Source organism: Ambystoma mexicanum, chromosome 2p (genome assembly GCF_040938575.1).
Source record: "Ambystoma mexicanum isolate Mex_15411 chromosome 2p, UKY_AmexF1_1, whole genome shotgun sequence".
NCBI classification, from domain to species: Eukaryota; Metazoa; Chordata; class Amphibia; order Caudata; family Ambystomatidae; genus Ambystoma; species Ambystoma mexicanum.
Genome location: NC_090923.1, coordinates 661,433,357 through 661,461,327, shown reverse-complemented (window position 1 = coordinate 661,461,327; position 27,971 = coordinate 661,433,357). Strand labels below are relative to the sequence as shown.

Below are 27,971 nucleotides of genomic sequence, written 5' to 3'. Positions count from 1 at the left end.
ACTTAATCCTCAAGGGAACTTCTGTTACCAGGGGAGTTAGGGTTTTCTTTACAGCCTTAGTACGAAAGACACTCTTCCTTGCTTGACGCTGGGGCTCCACATTTCTTTTTATCAGCCCAAACGCCCAAATGGAGTTTGTTTACTTCCAGATCTCTTGTGCTCTACTTCTTCTTATGGGGCTAGCGCATCACTATTAGGGGTTGTAATTATTTTAGGGAGTTTGCTGTTTCCCTTCTTCCGCTCCCCTAATTCTTACTGTCCTTAACCCCTTGCGCTAATAGCCCCCCCCTGGGTGATGGGACTTACTTGGATGATTGGGGGCAGTGGTCTCTCTGCTTCTTCTGCTGCTCCCCCACCACAGCTCAGCTCACTTCTTATCTTGGTTCTTGGTAATCCTCGTCGCCATTGTTGTAATGTAACTTCATACTCTTCTTAAGTTTACTTGCTAGTTCTTTATTATATGTTACTTGAGCTGTTACAAGAGAAGGACCACCGGGTCCCACCACCCAGGCTCAACTGACAGCATTGGAACTCTGGAGCGAGGCTCATAGTTGAACATTCCATGCACTCACAGTGTTCCAAGCCATCTCATAGTTCCATCAACAAGTAACATCACAACAGAAACTCCTATCAGTATGTGAATATATGGAATGCAAATACATAGGGACCTAAATCAGATAATATATCAGGATATATTAAACAACAAATGGAAAGTGCAACTGTGGAAGTGGAGAGAAACTTTATGGGAAAATAAGAAGCCCTGCAGGAGAGTACAGGCAATCGCAGGTGTGTGATACAAGAAGTCCTGGCAGGAGAGCCTCCCAGGCAATTACAAGTACATTCATACAAGAAGTACTGGCAGGAGAGTATGCTAGGTAATTACCAGTGAATGAAAACAAGACATCAAGGCAGGAAAGTATTCCAGGCAATTACAAGTTAATGAGTGTTGATATCAGAAGTCCTGAGAAGAAATATCAGAACTATATTTATAGGAAAACAAGGAGTAAAATCCTGATAGGAGGAGATCCCAGGAATACTTTTCCCAGGCACCAATATTTGTCATCATTTCCCTGTGCTACATTGTCTTGTTGCCAGGGTTCAAAGTATGCCAGGATTGCTATCCAACATCTCTCCCAGCAGACTCCAAACCCTCTGTTCCCTTACTCCTGCACTGCACACTTTCACCTATCCCCTGCCTTCACAAATATACACACTGCACTCACATGGTGCATATATGTATACCCCCACAAACACACACACACAACATGCAACCTCCTACACACACAATGCACACGTGTTACTTTTCACTTTCCTTCCCAGCTGGCCATTTTAGGACTATATACCACAGTCTCACACTCTCCAAGATGGCCTGCTCTGCATACTCTGCAGGTAGGAAGCATTAACCTGGGGTATGTGTCAATGAACTACTTTGCCGGAAGTCTGCTTCCTTTGCATGCTCTGCATTCAGGATTTTGGCACTCCTGGAACCCTTTAACAGTGGTGGCATAGATAGGCACCCCTTCCCTTATAAAGGCCTTCAGTAACCCAGCCAGCATGCCCCATACATATAATGCTTGGGAAGCAAAGCAACTCCAGCTTGCACAGGGACATGTTCCTCCATGTCAAAGGGAAACCAGGTTTTCCAAATATAAAATCTGGCCAATGAGTCTTTTCTCTGCTGCATGCTGCACTCAGGTTTTTCATTGTCCCATTTCTTGGTGTGCCATAATGGGCTTCAGGGCACAGCCTTAATGTCCATTATGAACAAGACACTACTGGCTAATAATAATAATAATGACTTGTCATTTTTATAGCGCTTCTATCCCAAGCGTTTTACATACAATATTTTTATTTACAATTATGCCATTTCTAATCAGTAGGGCTACCACTGTCTGTCTGGGCAACTTATGGTTTAATTGTAAGTTAATGATAGAACGTGGTGTTCCCAATGAAACTCCAGTCCCGCCTATTTTGTTTAATTTTGACATCAGCCCTCTCATACATATGATATCATCCTCTTGGCCTGGAAAGCCATTATTATGCTGGTGGCTGCCATATTTATCTGAGCTTTCTGGAAGTTCAAAACTATTTGAGACCCTCAGCAACTGTCTTGGTACATTTAGAGACAGGATGTGGCATATTTAACTTCAAATGTTAAAACTTTGCTGATTTACATGGTGGGCTCAGCAGCTCTTGCGTCTAACCAAAGGAAATCTGTTTTACCAAACGTTTCCCACCATCTCTCCATCACAAAAGTAATGTAAAAAATGTGGGTGTCTGTCTTGATGCCGATTTCTCCATTTCACCTAAGATAGCTGTTACTAAGTCAGTCTTTTTCTATCTGCATAGACTTGATCATTTAATTTGCTGCATCCCCGGGAGTGACAGAGCCAGCACAGTCACTGCCATAACTTTTCCCAGCCCACTCAGTCTCCTGGAGATTTCCACAGCCACCTCCCTATTTCCAACCGTTCCTTGTGCCCTTTGATCTTTTCAACTAGATCCTATAACCTTAATGTTCTCCCCTTTTGGCTACCCATACAAAAGGTGGGACTCTTGATCTAATTTTCATTTCTACTGACTGCCTTCCTAGTGACTCCATTAAACTACACATTCTTCCTGCAACCGATCACTTCTTACTTACTGTCTCCTTCGGTCCACCTCCCCCTCTCCAACCCCTGGTCTCCCATCAACATCTTCCATCATTAGTCAGAATATCTGGAACTTACACCATTCGGCACTAACTGCTTCCATTTCTTCACATCTTTCTAACCTTACTGAATGTTTTGCTTCAAATATTGATTCTGCTGTCAATAATTTCCAATCTGCTTTTTCGTCATCTCTTGATTCTTTGTGACCTTGTACAGCATTCACACCTTGGGCAATCCCTCTTGCCCCTGTCTTTCTGACTCTCTTAAACAGCTTCAGATTCAACTCCGGAGAGCCGAACGGAAATGTCTCAAAACCCATGCCACTGGTGATTATCAACTATTCTCTATCTTACGTCAATCTTTTTCCTCTCTGCTTAAACAATCTATGCTGATAATATCCAGAATCTCATTCAATTGCAGTTTGTCTCCCAAACTTCTTCATTCTACCTTGAACACACTCCTTACTACTCCTTCTCCTGACCCTTCTGTCTGTTCTACCCTTACACCTACTAACTTTGCCAACCTCATCTTCTCCATAATTCAGAATATTACGCATTCCTTTACTTCAACAGTCCCTTCTTTACCTCTCTCCTCTACAAGCGCTACTCTCCCTATCTCCGATCACTCTCACTTTTCTTTTAAACCCATCTCTATTCTATGATCCCACTCACCTGCTGCCCTGTCTGACCCGCTTCCTGCTTCCTTCATCAAATCGATTCTTTCTGTTCTAGCCCCATCCTTGTCATCACTCCTGAATCTTTCTTTATCCTTAGGTTAATTTCCATCTGCCTTCAAAACTGCCACGATTATCCCACTCCTTAAAAAACCTTCCTTGAGCCTTACCAAGCTTTCACATTGTTGCCCTATGTCTCTTCTCCCCTGGCTATCTAAGCCGCTTGAACGATGCACCCATTCTCAGCTTAGTTCCCATCTTAATTTCTTTTCATTTACTCCCTTCCCATCAGTCCTGGTTTTGCCCTGGCTTTTACATGGAAACTGCCTTACTTTTTGTTCCAAACTCAATTTTTTGAGCCCGTCATTCTAAATAATCATCTATTATTGTTTTATTCGAACTCAGTACCGCCTCTGACACTGTGGATGACCCTACTCTCTTCTCTACACTTTCTTCTCTAACCTTTTCTGACACAGTCCTTCAATGGTTCTCCTCTTGCATTTCTAACCATTTATTCTCTGTTTCCTGGAAAGGGTCAATTTCTAAACACATCCCCTCCCCTTTGGAGTCCCCCACGGTTATGTTTTTGGGCCCCTCTTATTCCTCCGTTTACACATCCTCTGGCTACGCTAAACCCCAACCTCGCTTTCCAGGTTCACCTCTATGCAGACAACACCCAGATTTTCATGTCCTGTTCTTCCTATAGAGATTCCTTTGACCAGCAGCTCTCTTCTTATCTTTATGCCATCAAATCATGGATGGCTTCTCGGTTTCTTTGCCTTAACCCTAACAAAATGGAAATATTGTGTTTTCCCGCTTTTGCCTCTGTTATTCCCCCCTCTCCAGCTCCCCATCAGTTATCAAGCGTGTAATCTTGGATTTCTTTTTCGACTCCTCTCTTTCGCTTCAGGCTCAAATTTCTACTATCGTCTGATCCTGCCATTCTCACCTCTTTAACATCAGGAAAATTAACCACCTTTTGCCTGTCACCTCTTTAAGGACACTTTTACAAACCATTGTTCTTTCACAAATCAACTATTGTCGTTTCCTGTATGTGAGCCTCCCTACTTATGCTTTTCTACCATTACGCTCAATTATTCACACAGCCATTTTTTTACTTCCCCCAGCCTCAAACATTTCTCTTTTTTTTGTCACGTCTTCACTGCCTCCCTAAGATAGAACGCTGTGAATTTCAGTTTTTATATCTTATATTCAAGGGCATTCCTTCTCTGGTTCTTCCTTTCTCTGCTCCTTGATCTCCCCAAATCACCCCTCTTGGGACCTTCGCTCTGCATTTCAAATTCTTCTAGGTTTCAGGCTTTTAACTCTTAGCACCAAAAAAGTCTTTATTTAAAATGCTCCCTTTCCCATTGTGAGCCTACCTCTATGGCTACCTGTCAACCATTCTCATTCTGTTTGTACCGTTACCTATTTGCAGAGCGCTTTGTCATTGTGCCTACACTATTGGTTTTGTTTTCCTGCTACCTTGAGTTGTTTAGCTCCGAAAGAAGGCACCTTATAAAATTCATCAAAACCATACTTCTTTATGGTAGCAGAGAGACAGGATTCAGGTAGAAAAATTCTTAGGGGAGGTACTGTACATCCCAGTATTTGGGTTGCTAATGTCGCTTTGGTGTTTGCAAATAATCAATACCTACTGTCTATCATTATCTTTTTATAAAGAGGGGTTGATATGAGATCTTTGCGATCACAGGCAGACAGCTTAATTGGCCAGAGGAATCTTAGGCCCAGCCACCTTATATTCAGAAAATCCTAATATTGAAGAAACGTTTGACATAGCATGTGTTGACTACTGCTCTCATTCTTGCCATTTTGGCTGGACAATGTCACGTTATTGATAGCTTTTAACCAAGAGCTGGCCTTGTATTTACCCATTGCCACTTGAAATCTGAAGATAGTCATTTTCAGTTGTGCGATTCACAAATCGAATGCAGGTCATCGATTTATATTCCATCATCGCCTCAGTAAGTAAGGCAACATCACTTGAACCTACAGAACAAATGAGTGGAATAAAGAGATTGTATAATCGGAAGTTTGAGACCAAAGAAAAAAAACATCAGAGAGACATATAATAAGCATGCTAAATACCCCAGGGGTAGAATGACACTCACCATAACCGCTGAGAGTAAATGGCACTACGACTGTTCCAGCGCTGGATTTGGGCCAATAACAGCTGCTGTCTGCACATATTATAGCACTGCGGCCAGGTTTCACAGCAATGTCTCCATGGCGCAATAGCTGTGAGCTATCTATATAATGAGAACAGAGCATTTACTGATGGAATACATCTTTTAAATATTTAGCCAAAACAAGAACCCTTGAAAGGGTTTGGAATACGTGATCTGATACCTCAGGAGAGCTAGAGAGCTAAGAATCTGTTAATTTATACATTTTCATCATCACAACAGACAGTGCAATTTATTTTCTGACTCTAATACCTTTGTATTACTTGAAAGTTGCTCTCAATGAGCTACAAATGTAGATTGTACTTAACATGTCCCTTTTCCCACCCAGTAATGCATTACTTGTGCCCCCAATCCACTGGGAGGTGTTCCAAACATGTTCGATCCATGTCATATCCGCTTTTGTCATAGCCCTGTGGGGTGGAATGCAACCATATCCCTTTCTTATTGAGGAGACGGTCATTAATACATGCGCACACAGCCTGTGAAGGATGCGTCAAAAAGGTGGCCTTCTATCTGTTTTAAATTGTACCGCGCCCCCTTCCAGATTTGCACTAACAGCTTCCTTCATCCCCTATGTTATGTAGTAGGAGGTGTGCATCGAACATGCACATGCAGTATTTTGACATCTCGGACTCAACGTGAAATTTACAAAGTTGTGTGTTCCACTTTGAAGGGCCTGATCCCCATTTGGATATGACACATGGTCATGTCCTTTCCGTGCTTTCGATATTTCAAACAATTGACTTCAGCCTTCAAGGAGACTCTCGAAATTAGGGGGTGTGAGTTGGTTTGGAAGGTATTATGCATCTGCAGGAGCCAGCAAGCAAGAACTCATGTTATGCTCCTATGTTAAAATGATTTGTAAAGTGCACATTTACCACAAGAAGCATTTTGGCTCTGAAAACTACAACATAACCTGAGAGGGAAGCAGCCAACTGAACTAACTTGCTGGAGATAAAAACGACCTGCCCTCTGGCTGCTGGGAAGTGGGCAGGTCGCCCCGCCCAATGATGTGCTTCATCTTTTAATTGGAAATTGGTAGCTCCGAGGAGTAGGGTAATTTCATGCTCAGAGTCTCGCTTGTGCAGGAGTTTAGCTCTGGTCTTGTGGATACACTGATCTGCAAGCATGCCACTTATTTCTGCCCATTCTACTCCCCTGCCCCCAATGGAAAAGCAAGCCCAACTAACCCAACACGCCTACTTTGTACCCAGACATATGTTAATTCCCTTCTAACGGAGTATCTTTTTATCTTCAGGCCATGTCATAGTTACACACATGTATTGACCCAGGTGATGCCTGAATATGTTGTTTAAACTATTCTAAAAGACATGTTATTTTGCTGTCTTAGTTGGGGAATTTGCCAATTGATGCATTTGTCTCACTGTAGCCTGGGTGGGCAATTATGCAGGGAATAATCACAGTGGCACATTGTTGCTTAGTGTTGACCATCTGAGTAAGACATCTATCAGAATCTAAGCGCTAATGCCATCATCATGACGTATTATTTTGAGTTAGTGCAAAAAAGTCAAATTGCATTTTTTGTGATTTTAATACCAGTCTTTGCTGCCGCATTTCCCTTACTCAAAAGTGAAGTTTGGACAGCCGATTTTTAAAAGGCGCCGTTTGCAACCATAGCGAGAGCCTGTTGCCCACCCCTGTCAAATCTCTTGGGTCCAGAGTGAGTTACATCTCTGATTGAACCCTTTGGGGAATCAATTACTTTCCCACAAATTCTACAAATACTTCTTTCCCACAGCGTTTTAGGAATGAAGGCTGAGCATCTGTCTCATCAATCTTGAAGAATTCAGCATTTCAGGCAAGGATCTGCGAGAACTATTACATTTCTCAATGGCCTGTTCTGAAGACGACCTTAAGAATAAAATAGAGCGAGAGAGAGAGAGTATGTGTGTGTGTGTGTGTACCCCAAGCGTTGACTCTCAACCAGTACAGTGGAATGGCCACACCACAATAATTACCTTGCATTGGCTCTTGTGACAAAATGAGTACTGCCCTGCAGGAGTACAGTGATGAGTAGTGACTTAAGTGCCTAGTCAGCCCCACTCAACTGCAAAACCAGCAGCGATCTCAAACGTAAAGGTGAAAAAGGGAAAGACTGACAGGCATTCCCACGCCACCTCCTTTGGTAACTTGGGCCAAGGGCTGGCTATGCTCTTCACGAGAGATGTCAGCTGGGACGGGTGAAACAAAACAGTACAGCGGTACCAAAATAAAATACTGTTCAACCATGATCTTTAAGAATTTGAGCATGATTGAAACTGAAAATGCACACAACTGATTAAAAACGCTAAAGACCCAACCCTGTAAAGGAAACATAGAGAATGCAGACTTGAGAGGAAAGGAGGCGCCCTAGGTGAAGATAAGGGTACAGGCAATTGATATGAGCAGCAAATGTCAAAGATACTTGAAAGTGTCCTGAAAAGAGTGGGGTCTTATAAATGACTATGATCCTTTAAGGTGGGTGAGGCAGACCAGACCACTACGAATGACGTGTTGTACAGTCTGTCGGCTGTACAACATTGGTTCAGGATTTTTGGCATTGAAATGGGAGTACGCACGTAAACGGGGACAAATCAAGGTGCAGCCGTGATGTGTATAAATGATGTAGTGCTGCTCAGTAGCAGCAATGGCTTGCAGTTTGAAGACACTGGGAATGGCAGGCAATGTCTTGTCGGCATGCTGGAAATGTCAGCGGTCTTAGGCGTGGCGAAGAAGCGATAGGCCTTTGGCAGCCTGCAGGCTTGGTTGGCTCAGTACAGCGTCATGATATTACAGCAGCTATGACTTGCAGGTCAAAGAAGGTGGTAATCAGGCAGGTGGTGATGGGGACAAAAAAGACTCAGCAGGCCTCAGATGTAAAGATGGCAGATCTTCGGCATCCACGTTGAGTGGAACTCAGGGATGTGGAGGCAGTGGAGCGTTGAGGTCAAAGGTGACTCTGGCAATTCCTTTGTAACTGCTTGTAAATCATTGAAGGTGCTCAATCTGGCATCAAGGTGGTTCAGAGATATCTGAAGAGCCGGGGATATTTTAGGTGGTTCTGTGGTTGCTCGGAGACCCAGTCCATGGTTTCAGGGTTTTCAAATCAGGAATGTTTGTTGAGGGCACTTCCAGGTGTCTGTTACGCCCAGTGGTAGAGTCCTGGGCCCCTCTGTTGCAATAGGCCTTGTACATACATCTTGTCACCAAATGCCTCCTTTGGGTGGGTAGGAGAAGAACTTTCTTCCTCCTTGGAGCTCTCTGACTACACTTGTATAGCAGAGGAATTTTGATTTGACTGGTACACCAAAAGAGTTCCAGGTGCATCCTTCTTGTCTTGAAGTTGAATGATGAATCAACTAAGAGAAGGATTTCCCCCTTCCCTTTCTAACACTTCCATCTGCTATTGTAGCATTATACCATTTACTAACTCTAGTACTGAGACGAAGAAGAATACCTGGGAGGCAGGTACTGACTCAAAGAGGATGCATGGATGCAGGAAGGGCACAATGTCAAGCCATCCCAGAGTAACAGCGTTTGTGGAAGCTGTGGAGCGTGGGCGATTCAAAGGGCTGGAGACCGGGACTACGTCAGAGGAGAAGACGCTTCTCTAGCAGGTCTGACACAAGACCCTGCGAGAAGCTGGCAAGGCAGTGGCACAGCCTCCAGGAGGAGGTGGACCATGCGGTCCGTAACGAGTACAGAAACTCCAAGGAACCAAAAGCTGTGGAGCCAGCGCAGTGGCTCAGAAGCTGTTGGAAGACGTCGAAGAGCAAAACAGGACCATGCAGACCCCAGGAGAGACTGAAGCCTAGCAAGAAGAGACTAGAAGGTATAGGAGTGAGCGGGTGACCCGATGAGGGCACGAGAGGGTGCAGGAAACCGAATAACAGCACATTTAGAAACGTGGGCATGCACCAGTAGCCTAATTTAAAAACAAGTGCAAGTGAACTGTTCATGAGAGAAAATCTTCCTGGTGTCAGTGATAGTGCCAAAACCACTGAGCACCAGAGAAGGGTCAAGGACCCCATTGTGAGAGAGTGTGACTTTTGCATCTGAGGATGTCTTCCTCTTGTTGGTGGTAGCCCCAAGGCCACTAACCATCAGAAAAGGGTTAAGGAACCCAACGATAGAAAACAAGATAAAGATACTGGTCACCTTCTTAATGGCAGTACTTGGTAGGGAAGTGAACCAAGTGGGCCAAGTCAAAGAAGAGGTGAATCCAGAATTGGGTGTTATAGGTGTGAAGCTGTATGGAACGAAGGCCAAGGTAAGGGAGTCATTCCCCCAGGTTGTGATGTACCGAGAGCAGGATACCAGGAGAAGAAAGTCATTCTCCTGGTAGCCCGGAAACGGCAGTAAAGTCCAAGAAGGCCTGGGGAAGAGTGTCATTCCACCAGGCTGTTTGAAGGAACAGAAAACTCAGATCGGCAGTAAGGTCAAAAAGGGGCCTGGCTAAGGGAGTAATTCCCCCAGGCTATCTGAAAACAAATGTCAGAAAAAGTCAGTTATTTTCCTGACCCACCAAAAAGAAGTACCAGAGTGTTTGGGACACTACCATCAGGGGAAGGGAGTAATTCCCCCTTATAATATGTCAGAAGTATTGTTTGGAGCATTACTAGCAGGGAATGGGAGCTACTCCCCATGCCAACATGTGAGACACAAGACTGCTCTGAACTCATTAAAACTGTTACAACAACCCAGGTGAAGGTAGTCATTCCCTGGGATCCGCAAGAATGACAATACTTTAGTTATAGTTTCTAGTGTCAGAGGCAAGGTTTTCATGACTCAGGGGGTTGGACTTTTTGAGTAGACAGACATCCTGACAGTCACCTTAGATCTTTTAGATGAGGCAGGGAACCCCCTCCCCGCACCTCTTCTAGAGATAGGAATAGGTAGGTTTTCTTTTCTCTTTTTCACTGAATAAAAGTCTTTGCCCATAAATATGCCACCTTTGTGTCAGCATCCTCCTTCTGCACCCTTACATATATCAGGACTGCCTTTGAAGCATTGATTCCCTGGGGGACTCCCGGGATGGTTCCTGTACCCTAGAGGAAGGTGTCAGCCTTTATCAGGGAGATCAGATGGTCAGCTTTCTGGGCAGGGTTATGTGTGGTTGTTGTTAGTACACACAGGCCAGACAGCTGATGCTCGCCAAGACTTCCGTGACTGAGTCACTTTGGCAAGCTGAGACTAATTTGACATTCAAATGCCTGTGGATATATAATTATGTGATTCCAGAAGCCACTGTGTCTTAACTAGATATCTGGCTTATATTTGAAGTTTAACCTACCACCAGGCTTACTATGGCACAACTTTATTGGATTTTGAAAATAAGTGCAGATGATTAAAAAGCCACCTCTGTCATTTGGAATTTTGTGTACCAGCAACTGTTCAGGAAAGCACATGTGACCTTTGAACCTTTCCTGCTGCTACATCAGGGCAGCTGCTTGATATGTCAGTAGACTGTCCCAGCAAGGCACATGGTTGCATTATGCTTTTCTTGCATGGAGTACGATGAAAGTGGAATCTGATTAGCAGATCTTAGTTTCGGAAACAGAATTACCCCATGCAATTTATTATTAAAAATCAAAAAGGCCTGGGATATTTAGTCCTCAAAGATGCTAAGCTCTTGGATACACCCTTATACATTTTCTCCCTGGGTTGTTCTTACATGTCTTGTTTTTCTTTGCCTCTTGATAGTATAGTAGTTGTGATGACTGCTGCCGGTGATTGGCTCTTTCCTTTATTCTGTTTGTTTTGCTCTTACCTTTGTGTAGATTTTTTTGCACTTATAGATAAACTCTTTGGTGTTCTCTTATATATGCTGTGATTTTGTCTCACTTTTATACTCTCTTATTGTACATGGTTTGCTGGTTTTCACCTACCTTTATTCTCTATGGATTGCTTTTACCTCAATTTTATTTTATTTTAAGTGCTTTCCTCCTATATTATTCTCATATAGGCACCCTTGCATACATTCATTTTCAGATGTCTCTCACTTTCTTTCTTTCTGATGTTTCCTCTACTCTTAATTGTCCATGTTGTGACCTTATATGTAATTTCTGTACTTTGCTGACACCTTTATTCTCCTTACTCTATGGATTGCACTCACCTTTACTCGCTGTGGTTGGAGCTTACCTTCATTTTCTCTAGTGATGATTTCGAAGATATCTAAGTTCTTGTGTTCAAGGGGTTGTTCACGATCTGAAAGAAAATATAAAGTTCCATTCCCGGCTCTTTACATAACTAGCTGATTAGGCATGCTGCTTGCAAACTGATCACTTAACCCCAATAACTTACCATGGTGTGTCTGGGGTTTCTCAAAGAATACCTGCACAAGAAAAGGGATATCAATGTTAAGTATGCACATGCATTCCCTTAATTTCTGAAAAGTAATGAAGTATGTTTAAGTTCATTACGTATAATTATGCAGTGTCTGTTTACTGGTATCATAATCTCTGCATGTCCAAATACTGTAAAGGTACGAGCATCTCTGCTATCTGTGTACTGCATACAAAACAGACATCCACAACCATGCTATCTGTTTACTGCATACAGAAAATGATTCAGCATTCATGATATCTGTGTCCTGCATGCAGAACAGGTAGCAACATCTTTGTTGTCTGTGCAATGCAAACTTAAATGTTACACGCATATTTGCATGTGATTACTGTAGTAAACTGGTATCATCATATGTGATATCTGTGGACTTTATATAGATCAGGCATCTGTGTAATACACGGAACGTTCATTAGACTGTGTTCTTTTCTGCATAAAGAACATGTAATCGCAGCTGTGCTATATGTGTACTTAATACTGTACAGAACAGGTAACATAGCCACACTTTCTCGGTACAGCCTACAAAACAATTACCAACAACTGTGGATCTTTGCATACAGGACAGGTCTTAATATGCTAGCTGTAGAAAAACCCCTCAACGCTCACACCAGAAAAAATGCAACTCACTAGGGAAAAAAGCACAGCACAGCTCTTGCAAGAAGAACAAGGTTTTTTTACACAAAAATAAAGATGTGCCAGCAAAGTACTCTGCTGCCATGGAAAGTTCTGGCAAAATCATTACGAAGGCATACAGCATCATCAGTGACGTAAATTACATAATGTACAAATCCAAATGGCTGTTTGGTAGATACCCTATGCATATGCTACCTGCTCCATAAGGGATGGCAGGCCATTGTTCCCAGGCCCTACTGTCCATCTTCTTCCACGTGGGCTCCTCCTTGTGCGTCATCAGGTTGAAGCTTCAATTAATTAGTGATTATGTAAAGAAAAACCGTGCAGGCTCTATCTCTAACCTGATGTGCACCTGGTATGCAGACAAGGGATAAGAGAGTTCTTTGAGGTCATTGCATCTAACAGACTAGAGCTCCATTCCAGACACGTCAGCGCCCGTCCAAAGATCCCCACCCTCGTTTGGCTATGTTATTGTACCCCTACCCGCACCTCGCAGCACAAATCACGTGACGTATGGTGAAGGCAACTTGTCCCTGCTTTCTGATCTTTCTTGATCGATTGGGGGTTTAACAGTTTTATGGTTGGTCGTCTGGGACTGACTGGTACCTTGGAATGCTGGGAGTCTTTCGGATGAGGGCATCTGAGTACTATCACTTAGAGCTGGGACGTGGAAGGTCGGAGGCTCGTGCCCTCGTTCTCGCTGGATCGCTTTTTGCAGAGAGCTCTCAACCCCCCTTGTGGCATTGCAGGGCGCATTCCTTCTAAGATATAAATGCTGGAAACAAAAGACAATGATGGGTCTATGAATCTCTGTAGCCCTGGCCTTTATCACCAGTGCCCATGCTAAAATCTATTCCCTATTCTCGCATGCATACACGTATTTCCATGTGCGTGTGGCTTCAGCCGTGACCCTGGCTGCAGCGCAGAACTAAGCCTCAATTTCAATATGGCTGCTACTGTCTAAGATGGCGTTTGGTTCCCCATGTATACTAGAACAAAAACATACACCGCCCTCCTGCACTATAGTTCCTGTCAATGCCCCCTCACCCCTGTATCCTCCCAAAGTCCCTACTGCACTTTCAGGCCACTGCCTCATCCAAAAGCGCTGGGGGGCCTGGGACGATCGTCCCCCATTCCCAACATTCCCAACTTTCGTTAATACTACATTATCGAATTCCCATGTGAGCTCTCTGTCCTTCTTTAACCGTCTTTCCCTTTCCAATTTTTCAGCCTCCAAGTATAGAGTTGACCCTCCCTTTGGTACCCATGCCCTACATACGGACCGTAAATGTTCCCCTGCTTGTGCGTATTGCTTGGGGGGACATGCCATATATATATAAACCCTCCATCCCCTGCTAAATGTACCCAGTGTTCTGTGTAATTCTCTGGGTCAGGTGGGGGCACTGTGATGTTGCCTGGGTGTGAAGGCATTGCTCTATTAAAAAACCATGCGTGGCTTGTTTGGGTCGCCAGTCTGAGCTGCACTGTCTTTTGTACCACGAGGTGTCTCTTGTACCCCAATTGAGACCATCATCATTGTGCTGCTAGCTGCTGCTTTGGCACCGCATCGAAGCCCCAGCTGGCAGGTGCAGAAGATCACCAACACGAACATGATCACAGGCACGAACATCTTCACAATAGCCCCCATCCACAATGGTACCCACGAAAACAGGTTATCAAACAAATCACTTTCCTGTATCCCAGCTTATGTCTGCATGTGAGTGCCAAGGACGTGCAAGGCCCCTATTATGTTGGTGAGGGACCCATTTTGTGCATCATTAGGGGGTATGTAGGTGCAACATGAATCGCCAAGCTTTTTGCAGACCCCTCCTTTCATGGCTGTGAGGAGGTCCAGCACGTAGCGATTCTGCAACATCATCAGCGGGATTGCACGCATTTCCATCTTGATCGTGTTGAGGCCTTGTTCTGTGTCATTGGCCAGCTGTATCACTTCCTACCGCACAATCTGAAGCCATTTGGCATTTGCAGCCATCAGCGAAAAAAGGTTTCTTCTTTGCTGTAGAGTCGGAATTCATCTGGTATTTCTTTGAGTATTTGTGAGGAATCTTGCGATAGATCATTCAATCTTCTGAAATTTGTTTTTTTCCTCCTTCTCCGGCAAGATACGGAATATGGGCTTCAGAGGTAACACTGTGGTGAGGATGCCGGACTCTGGTCTAGTTGTTGGAACCGACAAGACACCTGGTCCCACTATGAAATGTTCTTCAGGGACCACCAGGAGTACTGAGTGCAACAAGGCCAGTGAGCAGGTGCCCTTCCATGATGGCGGGAGATTGCAGAAATGCCTCCTTCCGTACACCCAATAGTCATCCATCATGGCTGCTGTCCCTTTCTTGAGATCTGGGATGTATAATGTCTTCTTGTACCCTCTATTGGTCCCCACAAAGATGCTCCCTTCATTGTAAAAGCACAGTTCATATTCTTCCTGCTTTTACACTTTCACTGGTTTCTCCATTGCCTCTATCCACATGAGTTTTGCCACTTGCTCATTCCAGTACACGCTGCATACACTTTACTTTATCTATGACTTCTTCTCTGAATCCTGCTGTCATCAATTGGCCATTTGAATGGGAAAATAGATACAACTCTTGTGTGTAATCAGGGCTAGCCAGCACTCGGGCAGTGGAGATCACTTATTTTAGGGTTTTAAGTTGGTGAGCATGTCTTCAGTCCATGCAATCTTACTAACACTCTTTTGAGAGTCTTTAAGGCACTTTAACAGGGGCCAGCTGTACTCTGCATAGTCTAGAATCCATGCCCTAGAAATGTTTGCATCTCATTGAGGGTTTTGGGCTGGGGAGTGCTGCGGACTGAAGTGGCATGACCAGGTATAATTTACTTTCTGTGAACAGATATCAACTGGCTAAAATAGAGTACTTCGTGGAGGAAATATTGCAGCTTCAGCTTATCTACCTTGTAACCCTTGTAGGCCAGCAGCTGGAGAAGGGTTATGGAATCCTTCTGGCACTGCTGCTCAGCATGTAGAATCCTGTTTAAGATGTTCTGGGACTCGCAGTACCCCTCGCGCAATCTTGTGTGCTTGAAACACATTCCCCCATTCGTAAACACGTGAGGTACTGCGAACCAGGGTGCAGGGGTATGGAGATGAACGCGTTTTTATTGTCCACTATGGTGAAGTGGGTCGCCTCTTTTGGGAAGCTGCACAATATCGTTGCAGGGTTCGGAACCTCAGGAAATTCTTCCTGGACAATGTCATTTAGAGGGCGAAGGACCTGCATAATCCTCCGACTACCCCCTTTTGCCTTTTTAATCAGATAGATAGCCGTTTTGCATGGCGAGGTAGATGGCACTAACACCGAACCTGGCTTGAGTGTTATTCCGGCCGGCGCCAATCCCTGCAAGAGCCCTACATCATGAGCATTAGTTGTCCATAATATCTCTGTCACTTTCAGTGAAGGGGCAGGGTGAAAAGGGCCATCAAGGAACACTGCACCTTTTGATATTGCACCATAATGTCACAAGGGATACAAATTCTGTATCTGTCACTTATTTGGGGGGCCCCGTTGGATCAATGCACAAAAAAGTACTCCACTCACACCCATCAGAGTCCGTACCCACCACAACAATATTTCTAACCAACACAACCAGAAACTGTAAATCTAGGGAAAGTATTGTACCTGCCACAACCTATGGGGTCTCTACAGGTTGTGAGATGAAATCTGATAGTACCAACCAACACGCCTTGGCAATCTGGGGCTGCATCAAGTAACACTCTAATTCTGTAAACAAACATGTCCATGGAGATACCGCGAACCACCGGCTCCCCTCTTCTGGCCTGTATGACGAATATGGCCCTTAAGCACACATGCATGGGGTGGCACATACAATCACACAGTCCATAATGGAAATGGCCATGTTCAGTTTCCTCAATAAATCTCGTCCCATCAAATTTATCGGGGAGGACTTGGAATAGAGTAAGGGTGCATGCACCTCATTTCCTCCTATTTTGATAGCTACCTCTCCTGTTTAGGGAACCATTGCGACAACCCCAGAGAATCCCTGCATTTCAAGAGTTTCACCTGATAATGGAAAGTCTCCCTCACTGATGCATGATTTAGTGGCACCTGTGTAGACCATAAAGATGAATTGCTTATAGCCTTATAACAATCTCATTACCCCTCAAGGGTTCCTTGTCTGGGTGGGTAGTCTTGGACAGGACTGGGCATGCAGGAGCTTTCTGTGGGCTGTCCTAATCAGGATATGTATTAGTTCCTGGGAACGTGAAACTGTTTTGTCCCATGGAAATGACCCTTTGGGAAGGTACTACTGTCCCATTCTGCACTGCATTGTGTGTGGGCCTCTGACCTCCATACAAGGTGTTCTGCTCGGCCACTTGTGGTTGCACATTAGGCGCTGCTTGGGACGGCATGTGTGGAGGGTTTGGTGGCAGCTGGGTGTAGGCCTGGTGTATTTTATAAGGTATAGAGGTGAAGCTGGGTGGCTGTGGTAGTGCTGGGCAGTTTGATTGTATGCATTATACCCCACACCCTGCCTGCTTCTACACTCTACTCTATTGCAAAATGTCCCCACTTCCTGCAGCTCCAACACTGAGATGGTCCCATACCACCTCTGGATCCCATTCCGCCGAAACCGCCTCGGCTTCCTCTGCTCCCTTCAAACCCTCCTCTTCCCTGGTGCTGACCTCCTTGGTGCCACTCAAAATACTGATGCGGGGGTCCACTGCCCCACTGCCCCTTTCCTCCGCCTTGCTAAAACGCTGATATCCTTGCGTCCTCGTGAGCTGCAGCCTGCTTTGCTGAATTTGTCTTAGTGTTCATTGTCACCGCCCCTTCCACTGCTATTTTAGTTAACTACTTCTGCACTAGTTTTGCTTTCTCCACCTGCAACCTTTGAGCTGTTTCTTTTTCTCGTTTTTTAATCCTTTTGCAATAGTGTTTTATTATAGTTGAATCTCGGCCCACCTCTTCGCCTCCATGCCCACTATCTTATCAAATGCTTTCTGAACTTCCTTGGGCAATCCCCTCTCGATAACAAAATAAAAAAGAGGAACTGATCAGTCTCACTGGCCACCCGTCTCCACTTGCCACATCTCGTGCACTTTTAAAATGTACTGAGTGGCATCTTTATCATCCCCTATGGTGTACTGCATTACGGACTGCAAGTCCGGTGTGTCAGGGTACGCCCGCTGAAGTGTACCCAACACTGTGCTCTAACATTGTTAAACAAGGCCCCATTGTGCGTGTCAACATGTAACTTTACTCCTGGATACTTTGCCTTTATCCATACTTCCCCAGCCTGATCCCCCACAATTGCAGTAGACTCTTCATGTCTCCCACCGCCAAAGGTATTCCTTTGGCCTGCTTCTCAAATGCATATATCCACTTCCCTGCCCCAGCTGTAAGGGGCTGGACCGTGTTGATCAAATTATGTTTATCTATCTGTACCTACAGCACATAATGTGTCCTTCCAGGTCCCTTATGCAATAACGTCAGTTGTGTACCCACTCCCTGCCCTGTTTTCTGCCCATCACTACCCTTTTTCCTTGCTACTGCTAACCGCCCAAACCTGCTCCTCAATCGCTAGTCCAACAAGCTTTCTACCCTTAGTGTCATTTCTGGAGTCCCTTGTGCCTCACCTTCCTCATCCTCCAATTCCTCCCCACTGTCCCATTATCCTTCCTGCACCTCTGGATGTGCTTCCCCGTCCGACCTCACTGTCCCATAGCCTGCCCTTTCTGCCCTTCAATCTCTAGAACCGTGCTTCTCAACACCCACATCCTTAATAGCAGTGCTATCCAGTCTAAGCAAAAAGACTCTCGCCACCCTCTCCTCCAACCCGAACCCTGGTTTGCTCTCCACTTCTTTTATTGCCCTCAACCAGGTCAACTGTACTTGTGTTGCCTCTAATGCCTCCTCTAACTCTTTCTGTGATTTGGTCTCCCCCTGTGTAATGCTGTTTGGGGTTGGTCGATATGGGGTGGAGTGGTGGCAGGCGGGGGCACATATGTTGGGTTGGTGTATGTTGTGGCTGGGCGGTCGATAAGTGGTTAGAGCTAGGGACGGGTTGCAGCGCTGTTGTGTTTACTTTATTTGAGGTGGCACTATCTTCGCATCAGGGCATACACTCAGCGGTATCCTCTACATTCTCCACCATTTTCCAAGTCTAAAATCTCTTTTCGCTTTGGCAGTTGGTTACCTTTATAATTAGTAGTTAGGAATGTAGTAATTTGCTCTAAAATCTGTGTTATTAGTACCATGCTCTGGCCAGGGGCAGGGCATTCCCCCTTGGGTCTGAACCATCCACTGCTTGTGGTACTTTTCTATCTCTTCCTTGTACAATGGCAACAAACTATACACGTATTCCAGCTGAGTCTTAATCCTCATATTCACAAGTATATATTCAAAAGAAGCTCCTAGTTGTGCGTCCCACACAATGTTAATTTAGCCATCACTACCAGTCTTCTATCACCACCTCCCTGTTGCTCCCTGTTCACTCCCCCCTCCGTGCACACTTCCAAACTTCTCACTCCTCTTACTCGCAACACTTCCATATGCCCTCCCTCGCATCCACTAAATTCACAATAATGCTTCAAAACTAAAATAACAAGCTAAAATAATAAACTATAACAACCACCACTACTCTGCCTCCTTCCTCCACTTGTTCAGTCCTGGTAGTGGTCCTCTTCTTTCAGCTTCTCTTCGGTTCTCTCGATCCAGTGGCGACTCTGCCTTCCAAGTCCCAGAAACCTGCTTTTTATGCAGTTTTGCCCCATTCACACAGCCTTGCTGTCAATCACAAAGCAGGGTGGCGGTCCTGGCGGGACAGTCACCACAGCCAATCATACAGAGTGCAACATGGGTCTCCAAGGAGACCCTGTGCAGGGAGTCTCAAACCCCTCCCTCACATCCTGTCCCCCTTAGACATTCAGGCGCCTAAGGAGGGCTTCTGTGCAGAAGCCCGCCAAAGGACAGAGAACAAAAGAACCAACCCTGGTTTGGCGTGCAAAGTAAAACACGAGAAAGACATTTACAAAAAGAAATGGGGAATAAACCCAGCCAGAACCGAAATAAAATAAAAGGGGTCCAACGGATTAAAGTTCGAGGCTACTAACTTAGCCTAAAACAGTGCCAAGGCTATTTTCATAGACCGCGGTAGGGTAAAAATGATAGATACCACTGCCACCAGCCAAATCTTAAAGAAAGGGGAACGAAATAATGTTCCATGAGGGACAGACAAAAAGGGATAACTATTAACCCTTTCCAGTAGTACTCTATGTAAGATAGTTTGTACTGGATCTGTGAATTTAAAAAGACTAATAAAGGCAATGGCAACTTTACATGTTCTGGGGGACAGTAGTCAGCCTCAGAAAATGGAGTTCAGAGTGGGAAGTCTGAGAACGAGAACTCTGTGTTACTGCGCTAAAGGTGCTGTGTGACACACAGTAAAAAGATGATGCCTATGGAGTAGGTGAGACTCCATAGTTTATGAACACACAATGTAAAACACACAGCAAAACACATGTAAGAGTGGGAAAAAAGGCTCACACTCTTACCAGGTGAAAAAAATAAATCCCAGAAATCCAGCAAAGCTGCTGTGGGACTCAGTAGGTAAGGGAAGTTAGCCATTCTGGCAAATTTTCCCTAACAGGCCCATGTCATACTTGAAGATTACTGTAGGGCGTGTACATCTGTATAGGTTTATAATAATCTCCATGCTGCCATCACAGTCGTAACTCTGTATGATTCCTGCATGGAGAAGATTGAAAGCTGCTCCATTGTTAAGCCACAAGTACACCAAAGGGCTGGGACTGGGTATAATAAGTATCATCGCCACACATTTGATAAGGATATTAAATATAAAAAAAGCTTCGACAAGATGTACGCTCCCTAGCTAACATGGAATTAGGACCGTTTGACCATGCTGTAAGGCAAAAGCCATTAAAAATATGTATTCTAAATGGCTTAAATTGCACAAGTTTGGTACTCAATGCTCTCGGTGGCGGGATCTGGTTTATTCGTCTCTGACCAAAGATAACCTCAGGATTTGGAAGATAATAAATGGCAATGCACCTAAGACGAGAGACATTAATGGTGTCACAGAGATGAAGTGGGTTTCTCATGTAGAGCCGTTTTTTGGCAGCGGAGAAGCATCAAATCTCCCGTGGGCAGAGAATAATGCTAGTTGGATATTCTCTTATAGCATACACGACATCCACAGTATTATAATGGCTTGCAAGTCCTCCAGGGCACCTGGCCCTGATGGGGTTTGCAGCACGTTAATTAAGAACGACCCTGCAGCCTAGGCAGATGCTCTGCATTGGTTTCTACGATGCATAAGCGCAAGTCAATCTATCCCCTCCTCCTGGCGGGACAGCATAATTGTGCTGGTTTAAAAAAGGGAAATTATGATGATCCTCACAACTATCGCTTATTTGCAATGTTAGATGCCTCGGCAAAGATCTTTGCTCGTGTTCTGCTGGCTGAGCTTGAGGACTAGGTCGACTCTAATAACATCATCACATATAACCAAACTGGCTTCCGCAAAGGTTATAATACCTCTATCAACAGTTTATCTGTGATTACCACCATACAGCAGGTGTGGATGATACGCAAATTAGCAGTATTTGTGGCTTACATCGACTTTAGCACCACATTTGATAATGTTGATAGACATATGTTGTGGAGTAAATTGCGGTACTGGAATATTCCACTAGGAATACTAAAAAACAGGGCAGGATGACAAATTGGATTTCTACCCAGAAAGCCCTGAAGCAAGGTTGCATTTTAGCACCTTTGCTGTTTAATTTTTACTTATCTGAAGACGCCATTGCTAACCCGCTGTATGCTCCATCAAAATTAGGTGATACTCAACTGAAATGTCTTGGCTACATGATTGAACACGTCCTCCTGGACCTATCTCTAGGAGGTCTGCAGTCGACCTTGGATCACCTTAAAATATATACTATCCACAATTCTTTAGTAGTGAACACTGCTAAAACAAGAATGATGGTATTTCGCCCTACAAACAAAATTGCAAAAAAGATGCGTTGGACGACGGACTGGGTGGCAGTTGAAATTGTCTCTGTGTATGAATATCTGGGCATTAACTTGGATAACAAACTGTGGGGGGAGAAGCACCTAGAGCAAGTGAAGCTAAAATCTGCAATTGAAGCTCGTCCATTGCTTCTCTCGCCCGGAAGGCAATGATTATTAAATCGGTGCTATGATCCAGTTGTACTCTGCTAAGATACTATCCATCCTTCTATATGGGGTAACAAATTGGGCACTGTGATAAACCTGACGGTATTCTCCCACCTATTTCGCTGGGATCCTCTATTCAGGTGGCCAGGGAAGGGCCATCGCTTTTGGATCGCGACCCTGGGGGTGGACAAGCGGGGGAGGATCACCTAAGTGGAGAGTCACGAGGGATTGGGACGAGAATACCCAAGGGCGAGACATGGTATTCCCCATCTCCCCATTTCCCATCAGAAACCTCTTCCTCAGCTTTCATGGGATATTTCCAATCCTATTCCATCTCCCCATCCCCGTTTCCAACTAATACTGGGAAGAAAAAGAGATTAGTGAGGATTACCTATGAGAAACACCTTGAGAAACAAAGAGAAGACTGCCACAAGTTACCATTAGGTTGTCCCACTAATAGAGTTAGGCAGGGTCAGGCATTTAACAATGACCACGCACATGACCGGCGGAACAGCCGGCGGCCACCTTTAAGGCCACTATAAGGGCGAGCTGCCTTGCTAGCCCTCAGCAGAATCCCTCCAGCGAGCGGGCAGGAGCCCCCACCGCTACTCCACCGGAGCGGGCAGTAGCCCCCACCGCTACTCCACCGGAGCGGGCAGGAGCCCATACCCCTCCTGGGTCCCTTCTGCCACCATTACAGGGCCCCACTTGCAGGCCCACCACCTTCTTTGCCCTACTAAACCGCTCGCGCCGACACGATAAAAAACAAAATGTCGGGCGCGATGCGGGTTGAAAGCGAGGCTTGGCCTCGTTTTAGTTGCTAAGCAACGCGCACATACATTCAGGAACTTCCGCCGGCAGGCGGAACAGCCGGCGGCCACCTTTAAGGCCACTATAAGGGCGAGCTACCCTGTTAGCCCCTGTTCGCCGCTGGCAGGCGCAAGGCGCTCGCCCCCTTCGAACCCTGCCACAGAACCTGCCTCCCCCCAACAGTACCTTTGATCCAGGTCACATAAAGCGCCGAATACCAGCTCTCATGCTCCCTCTGAAACTCACTTACAACCTCCTGATTATGCCGGCACCTATTTAGGGTAAGAAACTCAATACCAGTATACATCCCCAACCATTTTTGCAATCGTATTGCACTGTCAATGTATGGCTGTGTGACCTGAGCATACTCACCATTTCCAAACTGTATTGTGCCTTATGGTCGCTTTCAGACCACTTTTAAATTGTGTTGTGCCTTATGGTCGCTTTCAGACCACTTTTAAATTGTGTTGTGCCTTATGGTTGCTTTCAGACCACTTCTAAATTGTGTTGTGCCTTATGGTCGCTTTCAGACCACTTTTTAACTGTGCCTTATGGTCGCTTTCAGACTACTCTAAACTATGTGTGCCCCATGCCTTTGTCAATTTCCATGTGCCATGCCCCACTATATTGGCTTTTTTAGCCACGTTTAGGACTTCCCAAGCCTGAACCCTTGCTGTAGCATATCCGCCTTACAGATACTAACAGGATCTACCAACCTAGACTGATAGTACACTCGCACCCATCCCTTCCAATCTCACCAAATACAAGCATTACCTCCATCGCTCCCACATTATGCACACCACTACCGGCGTCTCACTCCCACGTGGGACCATAGCCTGGACTCTCCTAACCATCACCATCATAATGGCCCTCACCAACTCTACACCTTGCAACTTGCATGAGAGAAACCTGCGACTTAGAGCTAGGCTCTCACGACTTTATGACATCAAAAATAAGAGAACCAACACACCAGTATCCACACGCACCCCCACTACCATCAATCCTAACCTCCCAGGTCCTGTGACGATAAATCGTCCTCAACCACTTGACTACCCATACTACAAACAGAGGAGACACAACCACCCCAATCCCAGAACTGCCAAAGATAACAAGATAAATCCAACACTATCAGGAGCCCTCATTAATGCTAGGTCCATTATAGCACACAACACCGAAATAGCAGATATACTGTCTTCGGACAATTTAGATATCCTTGCCGTCACTGAAACCTGGCTTCATGAGGCAGCTGGCCCTGCCCTCTCGACTGCCATACCAGATAACTTCAATATCCTTAGAGTCGACCGTCCCAACACTAGAGGAGGTGGCCTAGCCATCATAACCAAAACACATCTAGCTGCCAGACTCACCCCACACCCAGCTCTCACATCATGCGAACTTCTTTCAGCTAAAATACCTATCTCAAATAACAGCACATTAACTATACTTCTTGTGTACAGACCACCAGGCCCACTAGGCAATTTTGAGGAAGACTTATCTAGCCTCCTCACCGACAGCATCAAAGACTCCACTCAGCTCCTACTACTAGGCGACTTTAACTTAGGCTTTAATGACGCTGAGGACAAACAAGCACAAGCAATCCAATCTACTCTAGCCAATCACGACATTACCCAAAATGTCCTAGCTCCTACACATATAAAAGGCCGCACGCTAGACTGGATAGCCAACCACAACTGCAACATCACCATCTCCAGTATCCTACCTCAAATATGGACTGACCATCATCTTATTTGCTTCACAGCCAACATTGAACCTCCCAAACCCAATAAGAATACAATAGCACCCCCCATGCCAACAAGAAGTTAAAAAGAAATCACAGCCGAAAAACTACTCCCACTCCTCCTACCAACTCTCATAGCTAGCCCTAATGATTCCAACCCCAGTGAATTAGTCGAATCATTTAACAACGCCATGACCAAAGCGCTTGACTTGATTGCCCCCACCAAACTCCACAAAAGTAAACGGGAATCTCACCTCAACTCTTGGTTTACCCCCCATCTCAAAGAAATGCGTATCCAAAAACGCAAACTCCAAGCTATCTGGAGGCATACCCCCTCTGCCGACAATAGAACCACACTTGCTAACTTTGCCAAAAAATACAAAAAGGAAATCATTCAAACGAAAAAAGACTCATTCAATCATAGAATCAGTAAAGCCAACTCTAACTCCAAAGAACTCTTCACTATTCTTCGTGAATTAGAAAACCCTATTGCCCCCATAGACAATATCCCCAAGGACAAATCCTGGTGCACCAGCATCCAAAATGCCCTTGCAAATAAAATCATAACCCTTCAATCTAAAATTGCTGAGAAAAAAGCCTCCTTGCACCCGCACGGTACCCACACTACCCCATTGAAGGAGTTACCTAGCACACCCCCCCAAAACAATGTTAAACCCTTCAGGTTCACCAACATTTCTATACTGGAAACGGAAAAGGTCATTCTGTCCCTTAAACCGTCAAATTGCCAAGGCGACAATTGCCCTGCGCAAATCATTAAGGATGCAGCCAGAGATCTAGCACCCTTCATCTCGAAACTTATCAATGCCTCCTTTAACACAAGCACTGTACCTACCAACCTTAAAGGATCCTGGGTTCTCCCCCTCCTCAAAAAACAGACACTTGACCCAGCTATCCCCACTAACTATAGGCCTATTACTACGGTCCCATTCCTCCTTAAAATTATTGATAGAGTAGCCTACCTCCAAATCCAAAACCACTTGGAGACGCACCAACTGTTAGGTACACGGCAATCCGGCTTCAGACCACTGCACGGTACTGAAACAGCCCTCATTGACCTTAAGACACAAATTGACGAGTTGAAGGACAAAGGTAACATAGCTATGCTCCTCCTCCTTGACCTGTCAGCGGCCTTCGACCTGGTGGATCACGCAGTATTATGCAACCATCTAGCGTCTGCCGCTCACTTCTCAAGTGAAGCTATAGCATGGGTACAATCCTTCCTAGCTAACCGTTCAATGAGAGTGTTCTCCCCTGTAGCAGCAGCGGACCCAATCCAGATCACTTGTGGTGTCCCACAAGGCTCCTGTGTCTCCCCGACTATGTACAATATCTTTACTAAGCCTCTCTTCGACAAACTTGACAAACTAGGGGTAACCTACACGAATTATGCAGACGATACGCAGATTCTCATACCTCTATCAGGCAACTTTGTCGAAGATACAGCTCTAGTAAACAAAATCTACCTCCTCATTCAGGCATGGATGGCCTCCCACGGCCTCTGCCTAAATGACGACAAAACTGAGATACTAATACTGGGTTCCGACTCCAACCTAAAAAAACTGAGCCCCAACTATCGTAACTTTAACATAGATGGCAATACAATTAAGGTGGCTACCGAGGTAAAAACCTTGGGCTTCTACCTCGACTCCACTCTATCCCTCAAAAAACAAGTCAACTCCCTGGCATCCTCTACAGCGTACACCTGCAAACTAATCAGGACCTGCAGACCTTACCTCTCTAAAACTAACTGCATCATGCTTGCCAATGCGTTAGTCATGTCCAAACTAGACTACTGCAATGCCCTCTATGCAGGGGCCAACAAGTCCATCATAAATAAAATGCAAATCCTTCAAAACAATGCTCTTAGAGCTGCCCTTGACATACCCCGCAAAGCACATATCTCAAACGTTAGGAAAGACCACCACTGGCTCAAAATCAGCGACAGAGTCCTGCTCAAGACACTATCACTTACCCATAAAGGGCTCAACAACACTGCTCCCCCCTACATCTCAGCCAGACTAACGAGAAAATCATCTAGGCACCATACCAGGGCTACTAACCACTACCTACTCGAAACCCCTAGATTCAGACGCTCCAAAGCAGGCGGAGTAAGCTTCCCTGTCAAAGCTGCCCAGGCCTGGAACGCATTACCCACTGCACTAAGAGCCAACTTACCCTACTCCAATTTTAGACACAAGGTTAAAAATTGGCTCTGGACAAACGACAACTAACTCCTAAGACACCCAATGTCCATAACACTGTTGTCCAAAATGACGTCTGTTCTCAGACCTGCACACTCTTTCAAAACTACAATATGCTAATTTTTCTTTTTCTTCTGCCACACGGCAAGTATTGATATGTCTTACTGTACTGTTATGTTGTTTCTCGCCTATACTCTGTATGTAACCCAAGCTTAAGTAACCTTGTACCTGCTGCGCCCGGCTACCCCTGGGTTTTGTGCGCATTATCAAATAAACAATACAATACAATACAATACAATACAATACCTGACTCAACTTGACTCTCTTTACAGGGCTGAAGGACAGGCATGTCCTGGTAATTGGAGTATTGGAGGTCAGACAAATCCAGCCCTGACCACATACCTGCAGCCCATTGATACAACACAGGTGTATAAAAGGAGACTGCTGAGTGAGCAGGCAGAGACGCTGTTGGGAGAGCAGAAGGGAGGCTGCATGGCTGAGTCCATCAGGGGTTCCCTTCTTGTTCCCAGACCTGTTGATTCAGTGGAGGTGGAGCAAGCTAGGGGTGCTGTCCGGACCAGAGAAGCCAAGGAGCAGAGAGTGGCAGTAGTTTAAGGCTGAAGGAAAGCAGTGTACCAATACGCTGGTCCGGTGTCTGTGAGGGGCTGCAGCATGGCAAGAGACCTGTGCCTCTAAAGAGCCAGATGGAGGCTGCCTGCATCCTGCTGGCGGCGTTCAATGGAGTGCTCGTTCCCTTGGAACCTGTGCCGGCCCCCCCAAGGGTGTCTGAGGGGCAGGTGGTGAGACCCTGACCTCAACTCCATCTATCCTGAGAGAACTGTCTGTCAACAAGACGCTGCCCAGTGACTTTTGTGAAAGTTAATGAGAGAGAAACTCGGGAGCATGCTTGAGACTGCAGCGGAGCGGAAGAAAGGCATAGACTGTAAAGCAGCACGGTACAGAAAGCGAAAGAAAGACAAGAAACGTATTAATCCTATTGCGATCTTAAAGTCCACTATTGTCCATAAGGAGAGGGTTATTGTGTGACTTGTAGTGAGAAACCAAGTTATATGAGAAAGCAAAGGGTGTCTGGGACCTGCAGATATGAGAAGGTTAAATGGGTCTGGGACCAATGTAATAAGGAAGAACAAATACTTGAAACACAAGCATTGCCTCATCCAAAAGGAAGCCTGTATTGTTTCAAGGAAAAGTATGAAGGTGTATAGAAGGGTGCGAGTGACCCGAAAGTAAAGGAAAGGTGCAAGTGAGCCCAGAGGAACGAAATAAGTGTGCAAGAGGCACGATAAGGAAAAGGAGAGGTGCAAGGGTGCACAAAAGTAAAGTGAATCAAAGTAAGGTGACAGTGGGCGCAGTGAAGTGAAGGATAAAGAAGGCGTGCAGGAAGCACATGAAGGTGAAAGGTTTAAAAGATGGAGAAAGAAATAAAGAGAGGGGTTACAGATCAAAGTGGTCATGCCTATGAAGAGTAAAG

General features: G+C 45.3%; 1 protein-coding gene across 1 annotated transcript in view; it reads right to left on the bottom strand.

Annotated features, from left to right (window-relative positions):
* LOC138567768 (astacin-like metalloendopeptidase) overlaps positions 1 to 27,971 on the bottom strand; it is a 56,755-nt gene that overhangs the window by 14,198 nt on the left and 14,586 nt on the right. The window contains exons 2-5 of the mRNA XM_069646258.1: positions 11,835 to 11,865; positions 11,673 to 11,738; positions 5,457 to 5,594; positions 5,217 to 5,334 (exon numbers count right to left, since the gene is read on the bottom strand). Of these exons, the coding sequence (XP_069502359.1) occupies positions 5,217 to 5,334; positions 5,457 to 5,594; positions 11,673 to 11,738; positions 11,835 to 11,865 (353 nt within the window). The remainder of the gene's footprint in view (positions 1 to 5,216; positions 5,335 to 5,456; positions 5,595 to 11,672; positions 11,739 to 11,834; positions 11,866 to 27,971) is intronic.